General features: G+C 45.8%; 2 protein-coding genes and 1 pseudogene across 2 annotated transcripts in view; 1 reads left to right on the top strand and 2 right to left on the bottom strand.

The window, feature by feature from the left end:
* LOC114592604 (uncharacterized) overlaps positions 1-15,872 on the top strand; it is a 134,542-nt gene that overhangs the window by 29,765 nt on the left and 88,905 nt on the right. The window lies entirely within an intron of this gene.
* Positions 1,819-3,585, bottom strand: LOC144327083 (vomeronasal type-2 receptor 26-like). Its single transcript, XM_077925296.1, has 2 exons — positions 3,578-3,585; positions 1,819-2,734 (listed from the first exon to the last, which is right to left on the bottom strand). Exons 1-2 carry the CDS (start codon positions 3,583-3,585, stop codon positions 1,819-1,821), a joined length of 924 nt encoding a protein of 307 aa, XP_077781422.1.
* LOC144327082 (vomeronasal type-2 receptor 26-like) lies at positions 6,392-10,239 on the bottom strand (annotated as a pseudogene).

Below are 15,872 nucleotides of genomic sequence, written 5' to 3'. Positions count from 1 at the left end.
CCTAGCGGTTCAAAAGCATGTCAAAGTGCAAGTAGATAAATAGGTACCGCTCCGGTGGGAAGGTAAACGGCGTTTCCATGCACTGCTCTGATTCGCCAGAAGCGGCTTAGTCCTGCTGGCCACATGACCCGGAAGCTGTATGCCGGCTCCCTCGGCTAATAAAGCGAGATGAGCGCCGCAACCCCAGAGTCAGCCCCTAATGGTCAGGGGTCCCTTTACCTTTACCTTTACAATGGGGAATAGACTGTTTAGTTTAGATTAGGAATCCTTTCTGGGCACTATGCTGCCTCATCCCTTTTCACAGACGACTAGTCCAGACTTCCTGTAAGCATAGAAACATTGCTTACTTGCAGGAATTCAGTTACCAACCAATCAAATTTAAAACACATAGTAATGCATACAAGCATTTCTAGGTAGTTTTTGTTGGATGCATATTCTATTATTCCACCCATTTTCATCTCAAATCTTCCTTTATTTAATGTTATCTGCTGCTCATATGTTCATTCTTACTTGTAGGTTATATTGACTATTTTACCCTCTAAGATACTCTTCAAAGCACTTCCACTCATCTCTCTTCCGTGACTCATCCTTATTTCTTAGTTTCACAGTCATAGTTACTAATTTTGTGAATTCTATCAATTTATTCTGCCAAATTTCTTTCATGGGTATCTCTTTTTTCATTCCAGTTGTGTATAAAAAGAGATTGAGTGTCTTTTTCGGGATATCATCACTTGTTATCCCTAATAGAAATGCCTCTTTGGGGAAATGTGATCTTAAGAATCTTTTTAAATTCTGTATGAATCATCTCCCAGCATTCCTTAGCATATTTACACAGCCACCACATATGGATGAGGGTTCCCTCCACCTCGTGGCACTTCCAGCATAGATTTGAGAGGGGCAAAATTGCACTCAGCTGCCTAATTTGGGTTTGTGGGGACAGCTCCTGTTGTTTTGAATAATTTTAAGTTAGGGTCACCACTCTGAAGGTGTAAGGTTTATCAGAGATGTCAAATGACAGGCAGCTTCTTCAGCTATCATACAGATTCTAGATTTAGAGTTTGCATGCTAGCGAGACAATAACATAAGACACCAGAATTTGATTAGAAAATGAGGTTTTATTATCAGAATCAGAGTCCTTGATAAAGAAAAGAAATCTAAACAGCAACAGATATGATTGAAACAGCAAGACCACAAAGCTGCTTCCAGAGAACTGGACCTCTCCCCAGATTCAGCTATTTCTGAAGAGGAGACAACCTATTTGCCTAAAAACACCTGCTTGTATACTATAAAATTGCCTCTGCCAAGCACACTTTGTGATGTCAACCTGTTAAACATTTCCTTTGGTTAGCGTCGATTCCAGGGCATATTTCCAGAAGGTCCTTAGCATCTGCACCCCAAATTCTGTTGGTGGTGCAAAACGTAAGCCCATTTCCCATTTCTTCATGACCTAGGATTTCAACTTTACACCTAAGGCAAATCTTAGTCTGGTCAGCTGAATCATTAATGATCAGTATTGGGGGAGGGAAATCAACGTTCATTGTGGGTGCATCAGTTAGGACTTGGTCAGAGAGAGGAGGCATGGGAGTCATTGGTTGGAATGAATCTACACAAAATGCTAATGGTCATTTTTCAGTCCTAATATGTGTATCCGTTTTCCCTTATATAATACCACCACCACCACCACCACCACCACCATCATTATTATTATTTACATTCCCTTTGGAGCCTTTTGGGAAATAATAAGCCTGGGATCCAGGTTTTTTCTTTTTAAATCCCCAATTATTTAATATCTGTAGTGCTAAGAATTAAATGCAATGTTTAGTCTTTTGTCTTCAGGTGCTCCTTCATGTTCAGATCAGGCCTCAATATAATAATGTAGCACTTGGGCATGAAGATACATCCCAGAAGCCCAGCACTGGAGGCCAAGATGGAGAAAACCTGCACGGCTACCATGTATTTCCCCTTGGTGCTCAGGTAGGTGGGCACAAAGGACACCCAAACACTGCAGAAGACCAGCATGCTGAAGGTGATCAGCTTGGCTTCATTGAAGGCCCCAGGCAGCTTCCTGGCTAGGAAAGCCACCGTGAAGCAGATGGCAGCCAGGAAGCCCATGTAGCCAAGGACAGTGTAAAACATAGCAACAGACCCTTCATTGCATTGCAAGGTAATCTCTCCAGGCTGGGAGTGCTTGTCAGAGTCTGGGAATGGGGGAAAGATCCCCAGCCAAGTGGCGCAGATAAGAACTTGTACACTGGAACAGGAAATGACAATGGAGTTGGCTAAACCCTTCCCCAACCATTTCCTCACCCTACTCCCTGGCTTTGTGGCCAGGAAGGCCAGCACCACAGCAATGGTTTTTGCCAAGATGGAGGAGACGGCAACTGAGAAAATGATGCTGAAGGTTGTTTGTCGCAGAAGGCAGGTCATTTTTGTTGGCTGGCCGATGAAGAGGAAGGAGGACCAAAAGGAGAGAAGGAGCGAGATGAGGAGGGTGTAGGAGAGATCCCGGTTGTTAGCTTTGACTATTGGAGTTTCCTTGTATTTAATGAATATTCCAAACACAAAGCCAGTGGTTAAGGATAAGAAGAGGGCAAAGGATGTTAGGAGGCTCCCCAGAGATTCTTCATAGGACAGGAACGCGATTATTTTGGGGACACATTGATCTCGCTCCTTGTTTGGATGCTGATCTTCTGGACATTTGATGCATTCCTTGGCATCTGCGTAGAGAAAGAGACTTCAATATCCTTATAGCATTAATACATCTACAGCAGTCTGAATGTTGTCACAATTGTGGGAATGGTTGCAATATGGGAGAGATCAGGGAAGAACACTGTGTTGTTGGGAAGGAGAGAGATGCAGTGGTTAAGGATAAGAAAACACCAAAGGATGTCGTGAGGATTCCCAAATGCTCTTTATAGGCTAGGAAGGGAATAACCTTGGAAACACATTGATCTTTGTCATTGTTTAGATGCTGATCTTCGGGACCTTTAGTGCAATGTCCTGCATCTGAGAAGGAGAGTGACTCCAGGGTTATTGACATCAAGCTTACATCCACAACTGTCTTTGCTGTATTACATTCGATGGTATTTGTGTCAGAAAACAGGAAGGAGCAGAAGCGATAGCAAGAGGAAGATATCTACTGGTAGAGGATATGCTTTGTACACAGAGGCCTATATCTGACATAAATTTAGGCCTACTTGCACCCATTTCAACTGGTGTACCCTGAACATTGCACAATAGGATTCCTTCTACAAATTTGATTTACGTTTTTCATATCTGCCCCAAAGTGCAGCCCCAAAGTGTGGAGGATTCACTGTGCATGATAAAGACTAGAACATGTCTTTAAAGACTGACCTGTTCCCCAACCACATATAGAGCAGAGGTTTAAACCCTTCACAGAAAATGTAAACAAATTCAAAATAAAGCCGGAACAGGTAAGAGCTTTTGTCTTCCCAGGATTCAAACTCAGGTTATTGGCTCTCATCCTGTCCACCACTACCTTAAGGCACCCATCCAGAAGCACCAAAAGAAGAAAACCTCATTCATGACAAGGCCCCGGGCCTTTGTGCCCACCTACCTTGTCATTCATGACAAGGCCCTTATATGATAAACACACATGGACACAAATAATTTAGGTTAATGGGCTAATCGGATCCTTTTAACAGGATACCCTTATCGAGGAGGGGCAGGCAGAGGCTACAACCTTTCCTCCCACCACAGAGTCCTACCCAATGCCTAACCTTACAAAATTGTGACGATTGTTACAAGGCAGGCAAAAACCAAATGGTGGTGCCAATTTGCCAAGTGGAACAATTCCTACCCGGCCCTATCAATATGGCAGTCGACATATGTCCATAGCAAGGTCGCTGTCATAGCCACGCATAAAAAGAGGGCAGGTGGGCTAGGCAAGATCTGGTGAGGAGGCAAAAGGAGGCTACCCCCTGGCTGTGGCCACACCACCAGCCATGCTGACTGAATGGCCAGGGGAGTGACACGGCTGGGAATCCCCATGACGTGGGTGGCATCCCTCTGCCCCCAAGCCGGGTCACTGGGGGTTCCAGATGCTGGTCCGCAACACTGCCCCCCAGGGAAGGGGAATGGATATATGAAAACCACAAACAAACAAAGCACAGTACAACAGCATCAACATTCAGCAGAGTGGAGAGAAGCATTGATAACAGCATGGCCATCATTAAAACTACCAGGGCATTGTACAAACTGAAATAATAAATTTTTAAATGTAAAAAAATCTCAGAACCAAGCGCAGAGAACCAGCATTCTAGAGAGCAAGTCATTAAACCAGATGATGCGCTGGACTGGTTGAACAGCTAAAAATTTGTTCGCCTGATGCTGGAATCACATCACAGCTAGCGGCAGCTGAGGCTCCCTGGCAAGGCCATCCCATTCACTGTTGTTACCACTTTGTACTTGCTTTATGAATACAATTTTATGTTCTTCTCTGCCATGGTATTTCCCCCCTCCCCCTTTAACATCAGGCTCACAGGGATTTTGTTCGTTTTGTGTTTTGCAAACAAAACAAATGGAATACCTTCCTGAGTAGAGATGGTCCCTTCTGCGCATGGAGTGCAAGCATAGCAGCAAACTGGCTTTCCTTCCTGAGTCTCCTTGGCATATCCAGCGTGGCAGCTTTTGGTGCACCTGGAACGAGGCACGGTCTGTCCAGAAAGAGATGGAGCATCACAGGAAAAGAATTAGGAGTATCTGCGGTTGTTGGTATACATTCAAAGATTTGTTCTTCAGACACCGTGAAAACCTTGCTGGGCAGCCTCTTTCTCAGGCAACAAAATGTTCTGGGCCAGCCATGGCAGAACCTGCCCTTAATGCCCCCAAACAGGGCAGGTTGGGGGAGCTAAACACTCACTGGCTGGTGCTGCTATGGTAAGGTTCCTTTGTACAGTGCTGCCCTGTAGATCAGGGATGGAGAACCTTCCACCCTTTAGATCTTGCTGGGCTACAGCTCCCATTATCCCAGGCCATGACTGTGTTAGAATTCCTGATCTCTGATTGCAGTCATGGGATTTTTGTCTTTCACATGACGTGATATGTTTTGACTCCACAGAGTGGGAAGTGACAGGATGTTTGTGTTACTGTGTTCCGTGAAGTGAGACTATTGTCTTTTGTTCGTTTTCTATTTGGTGTCTGATGCTAGAGAGAGAGGGAGCCATGCTGCAGTGCTCCGTGTGTGTTTATATGTAAATAAAGTAGATTAGCCAAAATGCTGAGTTGCTGAGGTCTGTCACGCGAAATGCGCAAACTCTGCGGATCCCTAAGTGTGCCAGTGTCAGTTGGCACCAGTCGCTGTGATGTTCGGGCTGAAGAAAGCTTATGAAGCTCCCGAACGAAAGACCAGGAGGGAGAGAACATGCCAGTCGGGCATGTGTCTCTGGCAGAGTCCTACTCGAGTGTAGGCTGAACTCCTGACAGACTGTGCTGGCAGGGGTTGATGAGCTTTTGAGTCCTATAACATCTGGTTCCTCATCCCTGCTCTATGTGTTTACATTGCGTCCCAGCATGCTCAGATTATTTGTGCTTGACACATGTCACAGACAATAAAATGATACACATCTCCCCAACCTTCTTAAACCTCTCGGGCCATGAAATAGCATCTGGGTTAATGGTGAACTTCAGGTCTGAGGATGTGCATCCCTCCATACTTCCAATCTTCACTCTGCCACGAGACTTATTGGGAAACTGCACCCAGTTGATGATGTCAAAGCTGGCTGGCAGTTCCCGACTCTCATCCAAACATTGCCCATTGATGGAGGTATTAGTCAGCTGGACTTCTCTTAAGAAAGGGTGGAGCTGAAATGACAGAAGAAACAGCAGCATGTGTGGTAGGTAAGACAAATTCACAGAGAACGATCCTATCAATAGCTACTAGCCATGGTTCGCTAGCTAGCTAGAAACTTTATTTGCATTATCCACTAGCCGTAGCATTAAAGTAAAATATACTGGAAATTGAGCTAAATAGTTAGCTTTAGCCACAGATAAAACATGTGAGCCAATAGGCTTTCTTTTGATTAAAAGAAAAAGGGAAACCTGAGGAATGTTAGAAAGTTAATCACATAATAGATCTTACTCTAATTGCCCCTGCTAAAAATATTATTTTTACAGTTATACTAAAATTAAACTAATACCCAGCCCCATCTAAACGTTTATTCTACCCCCTACAGAGCAAAAACAACAACAAAAACTTAAAATGCCACAGGTTAAAAACTATTTTAAATCATTGAAAAGCATTTTTGACATTTGTCCCAACCCCAGAGTTTTCAGGCTGGCCACTCATTATCGTTACAGGTGTAAGCTCAGTTTTATGTTCGTTTCATTTTTGAAAGAGAGCATATTCCACTGTTAGGCAAAATGAGATTGGCTACTCAAAGTGATAGATTTCACTGAAGAGAAATACCTGCCAAGGGTGCAGCCTCTGATGTTCCAGCCTGCTTCCTCCACCCACCCTCAAGATCTGTCTGGATCTCGATGAATGAGCCATGTTCAAGGCCCAAACCACTGCTAGGACACTGTTGTACGTGCTGTAGCTGTCCTGGGAGAAAACTCTCTCAAACTCCTCCTGCTGCAAAGTCTCCAGCTTTCCTCCCTCTGTGCATCTAGTCCAGCCTTTCACAGACAACACATGCTTTGAATATGAACAATGAAATGCTCTTTTCCAAAACCGTTCAAGAACAGGTGAGAATGGATTATAGTAGTCATGTTTCATCCTTATGGGGGTCTTCGTTACAAAGGACAAGGAACCCCAGAGGTAACGGAAATCCACAAACAAGTACATGTTGATGTCCCAAAAAGTTGTTGTGATCCAGAGCTTTGACCCAGCGTGTATTGTTTCAAGAAGGGTTTGCAAAATTGCAATCAGATCAAATTCGTGTTGAGAGTCTGCATAGTAAACAAGTACGCTAACTTGTCTCCACACGTCATGCGATTCTCTTTTGAGTAACTCGTAGTACGGCATCGTCCTGAGGACTCTCTTTGAAATGGCAGCACAAATTCCATTGTGGATCAGCAGAGGTGTCAAGGCGCTCATGAACCTCTCTCCATTGTCAGTGTCTGGAGCGACGAGACCAACCCATGTCCACTAGAAGTGCAGGAGCAGCCGCACAATCCCCAAGCACTGCGCCTCTTCTTTTGGGACCATCCGGTAGACAAAAGGGAACTGAGTTTTATAATCAAGAAGAAAGCCGTAACTGACCTAGTGAAGAAGGGGAAAAAGATGGATGATACCTTTCCAGGACAATGGTCAAATACTGTATTTTTCGCTCTATAACACGCACCAGACCATAACACGCACATAGTTTTTAGAGGAGGAAAACAAGAAAAAAATATTCTAAACAAAACAGTGGATGTATGATTTTTTTGGTTCATGCTGTGGCCACAGACATGTGATCTGACGGTGAGTTTGGGGTAGCCCAATGCAAAAATCCTGAGGATCCATGTGGATCCATGCTAAAGTCGCCCTAAAGTCGCAGGGGCGCTGGGGGAGTGAACAGGAAGCAGGAGGAGGAGAACAATCCCTCTCACACACAGACACACACACACACAGAGTATCAATCCTAAAGTCGCAGGAGAGGCAGGGGCGCTGGGAGAGTGAAGGGGAAGCAAGAGGAGAACGATGCCTCACACACACACAGACACACACACACACACACACACACACACACACACACAGAGTGTATCAATCCTAAAGTCGCAGGAGAGGCAGGGGCGCTGGGAGTGGGAAGCAAGAGAAGGAGAACGATCCCCCCCCTCTCTCTCACACACACAGTATCAATCCTAAAGTCGCAGGAGAGCGCAGGGGCGCTGGGAGAGTGAAGGGGAAGCAAGAGGAGAACGATGCCTCACACACACACAGACACACAGACACACACACACACAGAGTATCAATCCTAAAGTCGCAGGAGAGGCAGGGGCGCTGGGAGTGGGAAGCAAGAGAAGGAGAACGATCCCCCCCCCTCTCTCTCTCTCACACACACACACACACAGAGTATCAATCCTAAAGTCGCAGGAGAGCGCAGGGGCGCTGGGAGAGTGAAGGGGAAGCAAGAGGAGAACGATGCCACACACACACACACACACACACACACACACACACACACACACACACAGTATCAATCCTAAAGTCGCAGGAGAGGCAGGGGCGCTGGGAGTGGGAAGCAAGAGAAGGAGAACGATCCCCCCCCCTCTCTCACACACACACACAGTATCAATCCTAAGGTCGCAGGAGAGCGCAGGGGCGCTGGGAGAGTGAAGGGGAAGCAAGAGGAGAACGATGCCTCACACACACACAGACACACAGACACACAGAGTATCAATCCTAAAGTCGCAGGGGCGCTGGAAGTAGCAGGGGCGCTGGGAGAGTGAAGGGGAAGCAAGAGAAGGAGAACGATGCCTCACACACAGAGAGACACACAGAGTATCACTCCTAAAGTCGCAGGAGAGCGCTGGGGCGCTGTGAGAGTGAACAGGAAGGAGGAGGAGGGGAATGATAGCTCAAGCGCGCGCACACACACACACACACACACACACAGCCCCTACAGTGGCTGATCCAAAATCGGACAGCAAAAAACTGCAGGCAGGGACACGGGGTTGTTTTAAAGCAACCAGCCCCGATCTGCTTCTCTCCCTCCTCCCGGCTAGGCTGGCTGAAAAGCTTTGCTGCTACTTAGCAGCTCAGTGGAGAAGAGAGAGGGACATAGAGCACGGGGTTGTTTTAAAGCAACCAACCCCGCTCTGCTTCTCTCCCTCCTGCCCGGCTCGGCTCGCTGACAGGAGCCGCTTACACCCGCTTTGCAGTTTCAAAGAGAGCCACGGACTGCTCACAACTGCAGCGGATTCCCCTGCCATCTGTAGGCATTCGCTCCATAACACGCACAGACATTTCCCCTTACTTTCCAGGAGGAAAAAACTGCGTGTTATAGAGCGAAAAATACGGTACTTGTTAATCTGGAGTTACTAACATGTATCAACAACCTCCAAGGGGACTCTGTGGGGTGCTTGCCAGTGAGTGCCAGTCTACTCAAGCCGCTGTGCCCAGCATTAAAACAACCGCATCCCCAACACAGTGCTTTACTTTTCCCCATAGGACTGAATGGTGATCTTTACACAAAAGTAATTGATGAACAGAGATGCTCAGCATCAATATACTTCAGTCAGGGTTGTTTAGCAGCACAGTCTTACATATATCTAGGAGAAAGAAAGAGGCAAGGATACCCAATGGGGTGCACAGGTGTTGAGTTGCGCCTAACATTGGGGGGCCCGTCTCACATGCATGCTGTCAGATGCGTGGCTCACAATGTGCATGCCGCCCCTCCTAATCCAGCCAGGCCAACTCAACCCGCCATCCCCCACCCATCGCCCAGCACCCGCTGCCTTACTTTCATTTGCAGCTGCCACCACAAGGCTGAGACCACCTTGGCGTGGTCACCTCCTGCCCCTCCACGAGCTCCATGGAGGCCCCTGAGCACATTTTGAGATCGCCAGCACTCCTTCCTGGAAGGCGCCCTGGTGACCCCCAAAGGGACACGCTGGGCCAAGACACTGTGCCTTGCCGTGTCTCTGACAGTGATTGCCAGTGTGAAGGCCCCTCAACATTGCCAAAAGATAATGAGGGGACACCTCAGCCCCCTGGAGCTGCCACAGCTGCTTGAGAGGGTGAAGCAGCTCCTCTATGAAGAAAGGGACCTTTTAGTTTGGAGAAGAGGCAAAGAAAAGGAGACACATGTAAATGTTGGAAGATTCAGGACACATCAAAGAAGGAACTTCTTCACAGAGTGCATAGTTTAACTTGGATGGTTTTAAAAGGCAATGTTCTACCTCCACTGCTCAAGGCAGTATGCACTGAATATCAGTTGTTGTGAGTCATAAGTCTGGAGAGTGTTGTTGCAGTCAAGTTCTGCTTGTGAGCTTCCCATTGGGACATCGGGTTGGCAACGGTGAGAGTAGGATGCTGAATTAGATTGGCCTGATCCTGCCAATTCTTAAATGCTGTTAATTGCAAAATAATGGCAATGTAATAGACAGATTCAGGGGAGCTGTTACAGGTAAAGTTTCCTTCGGAAAAATGGAAGTCTTGCTCCAAATAGGAGAACAAAAGGGAACAGAAACTTTGGCAAAATAAATGTTGCAAGTCACCAAAGGATCTGCAGAGTTATACACAGTTGATTTTCTCCCAATCCATCATACCTGTGGGATTTTGTAGATGCCCAACATGGTTGAAATCTGGCGGAAGATGTCAGAATTAGCATGTTCAAGAACTGCCAAAAGGTTGTTCCGTCTTCCGCAATTGTAGTTCGGAATATTGATTTCCCCACCAGCCAGCAGGTCTAGCATGACATCGGAAGTGATTCTGCTATTGCAATAGTTCTCATAGATGTTGTAGCCCAGGGTGATGTTGGGTAAAATCCTAGAATCCTGATTGATCTTCTGAATGGTGAAGAAGAAGGACAGCATATGCCAGTACCTTCTGAATTCAAACCTGCAATACAACATGTATTTATAGTTTACCCTGAGATCAAAATGACACTTAATTCAGGAAATATTACCAATTACAAAACAGCAAATTTAAAAAAAACCCAGTAAATTTAATTCATGTTGGACTTTGGTGTATATATATATATATATGCAGGTTTTGGTGTCCTCGGGTGTCTTCCCGTGTAAAAGTTGGGGTGTCTAGGCGACGTTTCGACGAGGTCTCACTCGTCATCTTCAGGCTGGTGCTTTCGGCTTCTTGTTACTGGAACAGAGCAGGATCTCAGTGTTTGAGTTCCTATAAGTACTGTTGAGGAGGTGTGGCCTCTAATGTTCTTGGGCAGAGAGGAAGTTCCCAGGCTAGTGTGCCTTTTCTTCTTTTGTTTCTTAATTACTTGAGGGATATCTTGAGTGATTTCTTGAGTTGTATCCTGAGTACCACTTAGGTGGGTCATTAGGTGTGGATTAGTTGCTAAAGCCTTTGTGTCTTGACCTCTTGAACTTTGTGAAGAGTTTTTCTGGGAAGATGGTTGTACTGCATTTTGTTGTGCTCTGGCTTGGCTTCGTGTATAGGGGCGAGCTGTGGTTTTGTGGTCTGTGCCAGCCAGATCTGTGTAGGGATTGCAGGGGGGTGCAGCATCCGGAGGTGCCACCATGGTTTGGCTACTGGATGGTATCTGTAATTCATCTGTGGAGAGGGTCTGGGTTTGGGTCTGGTGTGGTTGATTGGTGATGGCGTTCTGTGTGCCTCTGGCTCTGGTGTCAGTTTTTGTGGGGAGGGCTAATTTCCAGATGTCTGGCAAGCGGGATGTGTCGTCACGCTTGTTCATGTTGTGAGGGTGTTTCTCTATCTCGATGGCTTCCATGATTATTCTCTTGTGGTGATGTTCCATGTTAAAGAGCAATTTGGAATCTGCAAAATTAATTTCGTGTCCTGTTTCTTTCATGTGTTGGAAAAGAGAGGAAGTTTTTTCTTCTTTTTTGACGGCATTCTTGTGTTCTGCGATACGTGCATTTATTCGTCTGTTAGTTTGTCCAATGTACGTGGCTGGGCAGACTTTGCAGGGTATTTCATAGACCCTGCGGAGTCGAAGCTAGCCTAACCAAAATCAACCCAGATGAAGCCAATAAAATCAGACTTGAAGTCACCAACATCCTCTGCTCCAGCAAACCACCCAGAAGCAATTTACACAAAGAAGAACAGAAAGCACTCACCGACCTGAGGAAAGACAACAACATAATCATTCTCCCAGCAGACAAAGGTAATGCCACTGTTGTGATGAACACATCGGACTACCAAGCAAAACTATCAAATCTACTCCAAGACCCTACCTACCAACCTATAAAAACAGATCCCACCACCTATCTGGAAAAAACCACCAAATCCAAAATAAAAGCCTCTCCTATCAGTGAAGAAATCCAGCTAAGAATCATCCCCAGAGAAAAATCATCCAGATGCCCCAAACTCTACGGCCTCCCCAAGATACACAAAGAAGGAACACCACTCAGACCAATAGTCAGCTCCATAGGCTCACCTCTACAAAATCTCGCTAAATTTCTCGCCAAGCAACTTCAGCCCTATGCAGAATCCATCTCTTCACACGTTCCAAACTCCTTCCAGTTCATAGAAACAATAAAGAAGCAAAACCTACATCCCAATGACCTACTTGTGAGCTTCGATGTTGTATCTCTCTTCACACTCTCTTCATATATATATGCTTTCGTAGATTTTCACGGGTACAGGAATGCAGGTTTTGGTGTCCTCGGGTGTCTTCCCGTGTAAAAGTTGGGGTGTCTAGGCGACGTTTCGACGAGGTCTCACTCGTCATCTTCAGGCTGGTGCTTTCGGCTTCTTGTTACTGGAACAGAGCAGGATCTCAGTGTTTGAGTTCCTATAAATACTGTTGTGGTGTATAGCCTCCAATGTTCTGGGCAGAGAGGAAGTTCCCAGGCTAGTGTGCCTTTTCTTCTTTTGTTCCTTAATTACTTGAGGGATATCTTGAGTGATTTCTTGAGTGATATCCTGAGTACCACTTAGGTGGGTCATTAGGTGTGGATTAGTTGCTAAAGCCTTTGTGTCTTGACCTCTTGAACTTTGTGAAGAGTTTTTCTGAGAAGATGGCTGTACTGCACTTAGTTGTGCTCTGGCTTGGCTTCGTGTATAGGGGCGAGCTGTGGTTTTGTGGCCTGTGCCAGCCAGATCTGTGTAGGGATTGCAGGGGGGTGCAGCATCCGGAGGTGCCACCATGGTTTGGCTACTGGATGGTGTCTGTAATTTATCTGTGGAGAGGGTCTGGGTTTGGGTCTGGTGTGGTTGATTGGTGATGGCGTTCTGTGTGCCTCTGGATCTGGTGTCAGTTTTTGTGGGGAGGGCTAATTTCCAGATGTCTGGCAAGCGGGATGTGTCGTCACGCTTGTTCATGTTGTGAGGGTGTTTCTCTATCTCGATGGCTTCCATGATTATTCTCTTGTGGTGATGTTCCATGTTAAAGAGCAATTTGGAATCTGCAAAATTAATTTCGTGTCCTGTTTCTTTCATGTGTTGGAAAAGAGAGGAAGTTTTTTCTTCTTTTTTGACGGCATTCTTGTGTTCTGCAATACGTGCATTTATTCGTCTGTTTGTTTGTCCAATGTACGTGGCTGGGCAGACTTTGCAGGGTATTTCATAGACCCCTTGGTTTTCCAACTGGATTTTATCCTTGGGGTTTCTGAGGATATTGGCTATTTTTTGGTTGGTGCAAAAGGCTGTTTTGATATTGTGTTTATGGAGGATTTTGCTAATTTTATCTGTAGTGCCCTTGATATAAGGAAGGAGGGCCATGCCATTGTTTTCTTCTGTGTCTTGGTTTTTGGGGGGTGTTTCTTTTTGGATTAGCTTCGTAACCCTGTTTTGCTGGTATCCATTGGCAATTAACACATTTGAGAGATTCTGTAACTCAGTTGTCAAGTGGTCTTTGTCAGCCAGGCGTTTGGTTCTGGAGATGAGAGTCTTGGCTACGGAGTTTATTTGTGCAGGGTGGTGGTGTGATTGTGCATGTAAGTAGCGGTTGGTGTGTGTTTTTTTCCGGTAGATAGTGTGTCCTAGGGAGCCATCAGGTTTTTTGTAGATTAGGACGTCAAGGAAGGGAAGTTGGTTGTTGGCTTCTATTTCCATAGTGAATTGTATTTTGGGGTGTAGGCTGTTGAGATGTGTGAGGAAGCTATCCAGTTTTTCCTTCCCGTGTGGCCAAATTACAAAGGTGTCGTCAACATATCTGAGCCAAAGTTTGGGTTTGTGTTCTGACTTGTCTAAAGCATTGGTTTCAAAGTGTTCCATGTACAGGTTTGCGATGACCGGTGAGAGGGGTGATCCCATAGGTGCTCCTTCTATCTGTTTGTATCTTTGTCCATTGTGGATGAAGTACGTGTTGGTTAGGCAGTGGTTGGTCAGGTCCAAGATGTATTCGGGGGGATTGTATTTGTTTTGAATGGCTGTCAAGGCTTCATTAATGGGCACTTGTGTGAAGAGAGATACAACATCGAAGCTCACAAGTAGGTCATTGGGATGTAGGTTTTGCTTCTTTATTGTTTCTATGAACTGGAAGGAGTTTGGAACGTGTGAAGAGATGGATTCTGCATAGGGCTGAAGTTGCTTGGCGAGAAATTTAGCGAGATTTTGTAGAGGTGAGCCTATGGAGCTGACTATTGGTCTGAGTGGTGTTCCTTCTTTGTGTATCTTGGGGAGGCCGTAGAGTTTGGGGCATCTGGATGATTTTTCTCTGGGGATGATTCTTAGCTGGATTTCTTCACTGATAGGAGAGGCTTTTATTTTGGATTTGGTGGTTTTTTCCAGATAGGTGGTGGGATCTGTTTTTATAGGTTGATAGGTAGGGTCTTGGAGTAGATTTGATAGTTTTGCTTGGTAGTCCGATGTGTTCATCACAACAGTGGCATTACCTTTGTCTGCTGGGAGAATGATTATGTTGTTGTCTTTCCTCAGGTTGGTGAGTGCTTTCTGTTCTTCTTTGTGCAAATTGCTTCTGGGTGGTTTGCTGGAGCAGAGGATGTTGGTGACTTCAAGTCTGATTTTACCCTCACAACATGAACAAGCGTGACGACACATCCCGCTTGCCAGACATCTGGAAATTAGCCCTCCCCACAAAAACTGACACCAGATCCAGAGGCACACAGAACGCCATCACCAATCAACCACACCAGACCCAAACCCAGACCCTCTCCACAGATAAATTACAGACACCATCCAGTAGCCAAACCATGGTGGCACCTCCGGATGCTGCACCCCCCTGCAATCCCTACACAGATCTGGCTGGCACAGGCCACAAAACCACAGCTCGCCCCTATACACGAAGCCAAGCCAGAGCACAACTAAGTGCAGTACAGCCATCTTCTCAGAAAAACTCTTCACAAAGTTCAAGAGGTCAAGACACAAAGGCTTTAGCAACTAATCCACACCTAATGACCCACCTAAGTGGTACTCAGGATATCACTCAAGAAATCACTCAAGATATCCCTCAAGTAATTAAGGAACAAAAGAAGAAAAGGCACACTAGCCTGGGAACTTCCTCTCTGCCCAGAACATTGGAGGCTATACACCACAACAGTATTTATAGGAACTCAAACACTGAGATCCTGCTCTGTTCCAGTAACAAGAAGCCGAAAGCACCAGCCTGAAGATGACGAGTGAGACCTCGTCGAAACGTCGCCTAGACACCCCAACTTTTACACGGGAAGACACCCGAGGACACCAAAACCTGCATATATATATATATATATATATATATATATATATATATATTGCTGCAGAGTGCAGAAATAAGTAGTTTAGCAAGACTGCTGGTTGAAATAAAAAAAGGAACATTATGAGTATGTGCTTGCCTGCAGCCATCATCAGAAAAGGTCCAAAATGGAGGTCCAACACTGACTGGAGAAGGAAGAAGGAAGTAAAACCTGAGAGAAAGTAATCTGCATGGAGTTACTTAAGAACGAACTGGTGAGGGAAGAATAGATTGCCTTTTTGCCTACCAATGGTTTAGGTAACTTACTGGATGCATTGCACCTTTGGTCTCAACAATTTTAAAACACAAGTAACAACTACCAAAATTTTAAGCTGTAAGATTAACAGTTCCTAAACAGTTCAGATAGAAGAGTTTGGATTTGATATCCCGCTTTATCACTACCCGAAGGAGTCTCAAAGCGGCTAACATTCTCCTTTCCCTTCCACCCCCACAACAAACACTCTGTGAGGTGAGTGGGGCTGAGAGACTTCAGAGAAGTGTGACTGGCCAAGGTCACCCAGCAGCTGCATGTGGAGGAGCGGAGACGCGAACCCGGTTCACCGGATTACGAGTGGATCGCTCTTAACCACTGCACCACAC

This window comes from Podarcis muralis, chromosome 2, assembly GCF_964188315.1.
Source record: "Podarcis muralis chromosome 2, rPodMur119.hap1.1, whole genome shotgun sequence".
In the NCBI taxonomy this organism is placed as follows: Eukaryota; Metazoa; Chordata; class Lepidosauria; order Squamata; family Lacertidae; genus Podarcis; species Podarcis muralis.
The sequence above is the reverse complement of the archived record's forward strand: the minus strand, read 5'-3'. Positions and strand labels throughout refer to the sequence as shown.